We start from the raw sequence: 4,849 nt of genomic DNA on the forward strand, positions 1-4,849 counted from the left end.
CAGAGAGAGGCAGCGAAGCTGGTGAAGGGTCTGGAGAACAAGTCTTGTGAGGAACGGCTGAGGGGCCCGGTAGGAGGAGGCTCAGGGGAGACCTTCCTGTTCTCGACAACTACCTGAAAGGAGGTTGTAGTGAGGTGGGGTTGGTCTCTTCTGCCAAGTAACAAGTGATAGGACAAGAGGTAACAGTTTCAAAGCTGCGCCAGGAGAGGTTTAGATTGGGTATTGGGAACAATTTCTTCACAGAGAAATCAGACATTGGAACAGGCTTCCCAGGAAAGTGGTGGAATCATCATCCCTGGAAGTGTTCAGAAACCATGTAGGTGAGGCCCTCAGTGACATGGTTTAGTGATGACAATCCTGGGGTAACAGACCTGATGATCTTAAAGATCTTTTCCACCCCCGTTGATTCTATGATACTATGTGTATGTCTGAGCATGCACGTATGTGTACATGCATGTGAGTGTGTGTGTGTCTGGATGAGTGCATGCGTGTGTGCATGCCCATATGTCTGCATATGTGTGTGTCTGTGCATAGGTGGGCATGTCTGTCCATGTGTGTGTGTGTCTGTGCATATGCATGTGCATAAATCATTTAAAAAACATTCGCTGCAGTTCCTGGGAGCAGTCGGAGCCCTCCTGGGCACACACGGCTGCAAGCCGGCATGTTCAGCACTGTGCTGCCAGCCACTGCAATTGCTCTGGCTGCTTCAATAAATGTAGTCATTTGTAAACTGAAATGCACCAACTGGAGAGTTGGAGGTGCCGAGCAGGATCCTTCCCGGGGAGGCCTCATGCTTGCAGGAGCTGCTTCCCACCTGCCAGGGTTGGGGGTTTATTGCAGTTGAAGGGATTTGTGGCAGTGCAGCAGCTGTGACATGCAGGAGCCGAGTGTAATCCGGCCTGTGAGCCACTTCCCCACACAGGCTGCCTCACTGTGTGCTGCAGGCATGAAATCCCACCACACTGAACTGCTGCCCTGGGTGGTGGGGATCCATGCTCCAGCTTCCATCCCTGCACCCCATGGCCACCACCAGCACTCCCAATGGCTCAGCACTCACCCCAAAACACCTGGAGGGCAGCAACAGTGCTTAGGGAAGAGAAGGCAGCTCCCATGAGCCACTTGAGCCCCCTCAACACATATCCCTAATGTGCTGATGGCACATGTGCTGGGCAATGAAGCAGTCAAGCAGCCCTCTCCCCAGGTGTCTCCTGCCCTGATGAAAGCCCGTTTGCCACCCAGCTGCCTACCTCCCCACCACAACAGGTCCCACGCTCCATCCCAGCAGCCGTGGTGGGCTCCGCATGATGCTTTCAGCTCTCTGGACCATCTGTCCTTGCAGCATCCCAGGGTGACAGCCTCTGGGCTGTGGTGCACTGGGTGCCTCCTGCTAGTCCCCTGTCCTCAGGACACAGCATTCTCAGTGCAGTAGCAGCCAGCTCCCCCAGCACCCTGGGTCAGGGAGAGCTAGGCAACCATGACCAGGCCAAACCTATGGGGACATGAGCCCTTGAAGAGTTGATCCTGCTGCAGGATGGTGCCATTAACCCCCATAGTGGAATGGTGGTTTAGCAGAGGACTGTGCAGCATTCAGAACTGCCCGAATGAACCCAACTGCAATTATGTGGAGGGTGCCAATAACCTGCAGATGGCTTTGATTGACTGAGCAATCCATGAAGATGTTCCAAGGGCTGGAGCACCTCTGCTGTGGAGACAGGCTGAGAGACCTGGGCTTATTCAGCCTGGAGAAGAGAAGGCTCTGGGCAGACCTTCGAGCAGCTTCCAGTGCCTAAAGGGGCCAACAAGAAAGCTGGAGAGGGGCTTTTGACAAGGGCAGGTCAAGGGGGAATGGCTTTAAACTGTCAGAGGGGAGATTTAGATGAGATCTGAGGAAGAAGTTCTTCCCTTTGGGGGTGGCGAGGCCCTGGCACAGGTTGCCCAGAGAAGCTGTGGCTGCCCCATCCCTGGCAGTGTTCAAGGCCAGGTTGGAACAGGGCTTGGAGCACTGCCACTGCCACCCCAAGCTCAGCACCCACCAGGGCCTGCGGTGGCTGCACTGTACAGCTTGGGACTGCGCCTGCAGATGGGCTGTTGACATTTGAGCTGCTGAAGGTCACCTGGATGTTTTTAAATCCTGGCAGTGTCCAGCGACCAACACAGTTACATGCGTGTGTGGCAGGCAAGGAGCAGCACGAGCAGTCACTGAGCAGTCACTGAGCAGTGCACAGGCATCAAGCCAGCCCGGCCGTGTCAGGGCAAGGAGGGGGCTGCACGTCCCCAAGGCTGGCCCCAGCACTGCAAGAGTGGCACCTGAGGCTTTGCCAAAAAAAGAGCTGAATCCATCCAGTTTTAGGAAGAAAAAAGGACACCACTGCGTCTGTGGCACTGCCAGCAGGATGAACACGAACTGCTGAGAGTCAGTTCTGCTTTTAATTTCTCTGTTCCCCCTAACTGCATTTAGCCCTGATGAGGGGGATGTGGGCAGCTGCTGAGGGGCCAGAGGCTGCAGCCAGGCTCTCCTGTCCTGCACCGGCACCTCCCTTCGGACATCCAGCCCCACTGCAGCACATTTAACCCATGTCAGACCACACACCAGACCTGAAACTCCAAACGACTCCCACGGAGTCTCAGGCGCAACTCTGGCAAAGGGAACGCAGAAACCTCAGCTGGAGCCTGCCCTGGCAGCCCAAAAATCCTCCTTTCCACAGCAGTGACCAGCCAGTGCTCTCTGTATGGCTGCACTGGCCTCCCATGCTTCCCAGTGTGGAAGAGGCTGTAAATTACACATTCAGGAGGGGTTCATACACACGGAAAGCCCTGGAGTGAGGACTTTGATTCTACAAAGGCATTAACAGGTCCTGACAACTTATCCCATCATCGCTCTGTTTATTGATGCCACTGTCCAACATGAGATCCGACACCAGCGTCCCCACAGCACCTGTCGGCCAAGAGCTCATTGTGCACCAGGGAGCTGGTGTCACCGCCCCAGCCATGGCCCTGCCCTTGGGGTGCATCTCACCCAGCTACAGGAGCTGTGACGAGGAAAACCCAGGGCCACGGAGAACTGAGCAGCTGGAGGCGGGCACTCAAACCAACAGCCAGGAGGCTGACCCATGTCCCTGCCACTGTGACTACAGCCAGTTACATAGTGAGGGACCCTGGCAGCAAGTGCATGGGAGCTGGGAAGTCTCCCACAGGCAGCCCCAAGCCGGACAGGGCTTTTCTTGAAGCCAGCATGGGACTTGCTCCTCTGCCTGGGGCAAGAGTCCCAGTGCTCCTGCCACTGGGGAGTGTGCAGATGATGCCACTGGCATGGGCAAGAGCAGCCTGCTTGCTACACTGTGTGTCAAAGAGAGAAAAGCAGTTAAACATGTCAAGGTCTTGTGCCCAGGTACATTGTGACCCCACAGCAAGCCCTGCAGCTCCTGCATCTCTATGCCTTTGGTGCAGCTCCTGTGGCAGCAGGAGGGCTGGGCACCTGGATTGCCGCTCGCTAGAGAGGCATCTGCTGCTGTGGAAGGATTAAGTGCTAGAAATGAGCGTTTGGAGGAGCCTGGCTTGATGAGGTCCTACCAGAAAAAGGTTCTTTTACTGCAACTAGTATTTTATTCTATTATATAACTCAGGAGTGCATCACAGCCTCAAGAGCCAGGCAGGTACCTATCAGTGCTTCCGATCTAGACACATAGAGAACTTCCTCATCATCTGGATCTATTTATTACTCACCTCCCTCTGGCCGGGAGCTCCTTGTCTCCATGCGCTGCTGAGCAGCTGTCGCGTCCAGCCCGGAAAGCTGGGACGAGGCAGTATCTCTGCAGAGCTCCTGGACAAAAAGTGACTGTGCCAGAATCAGCCTACAGAGCATTTAAAAAAACAAAAAAAAGAAGGGGGGAAAAAAAATCCTCTTGGCCATCCTAAGTTTGCTTATCAAAAAAAAAACCCAACAACTTCCTCCACATTTATTAGAAAACCAAACAGTAGATTTAAAAAGCAGTTAAAGAGTCCTACTCCGGCAAAACACCCTGTACAGGTTTGTTTTTGTTGGTGGTTTGCTTGCCTTTCTGTTTTTTTCTGATGGTGAGGATTCCCCCTAAATCAGCTGCTTCTGTTAATTTTATATATATATTTAATCTTTTAACTTTGCCGCGCATCACTTGCTTTAATTCATTAATTTATTTCCAATCAGCCTAGCCGTCTCCACCAGAGCAGCGGCGCTACCACACAAAGCTTCCTTGATGTCCATGCCCTGAGCTGGGGGAAGGGAGATGGAGGGAAGGAGGGAGAGATGAGCAGAGGAGGAGGGGGAAGGCTGGAGGGAGGGAAGTAGGGAGGGAGAGAGGGAGGGAAGAAAGGGAGGGAGAGGAAGCCATCAGCAGCCCCTCACTCTCCCATGTGCGTCCTCAGGTGGTACTTGAGGGACCACTTGGTGCACTCAGTGCAGGGGTAGGGCCGCTCGCCAGTGTGCGCCCGCTGGTGCTCCAGGAGGTGATGCTTCTGGGTGAAGTTCTTGCCACACTCTGTGCAGTGGTAGGGCCGCTCACCCGTGTGGATGCGTTGGTGCTCCAGGAGGTGGTGCTTGCGGATGAAGCCCTTCCCGCAGACGGCGCAGGCATGCGGGCGCTCCCGGGTGTGGATGCGGTAATGGTTGGTGAGCTTGGACTTCTCGCTGAAGGTCTTCTCGCACTGGCTGCACTGGTAGGGCCGCTCGCCGGTGTGAGTCCGCTGGTGCCGCAGGAGGTGGGAGGGCCTGGTGAAGTTCTTCCCACACTGGGGACAGAGGAAGGCCATCTCGCTTTTGCCAGCATGGATCCTCTGGTGCATGATGAGGCTGATCTGCAAGCGGAAGGGCCGC

General features: G+C 54.9%; 1 protein-coding gene across 1 annotated transcript in view; it reads right to left on the bottom strand.

Moving 5' to 3' along the window:
- Window positions 1-4,377: 4,377 nt before the first annotated feature.
- ZNF777 (zinc finger protein 777) overlaps window positions 4,378-4,849 on the bottom strand; it is a gene marked incomplete at its 5' end in the record, with an annotated part of 6,974 nt that continues 6,502 nt past the window's right edge. The window contains one exon of the mRNA XM_010011259.1: window positions 4,378-4,824. Coding sequence (XP_010009561.1) covers window positions 4,378-4,824 — 447 coding nt within the window. The remainder of the gene's footprint in view (window positions 4,825-4,849) is intronic.

The sequence above is a fragment of the Nestor notabilis genome, unplaced genomic scaffold (assembly GCF_000696875.1).
Source record: "Nestor notabilis isolate BGI_N333 unplaced genomic scaffold, ASM69687v1 scaffold17643, whole genome shotgun sequence".
Classification (NCBI taxonomy): Eukaryota; Metazoa; Chordata; class Aves; order Psittaciformes; family Psittacidae; genus Nestor; species Nestor notabilis.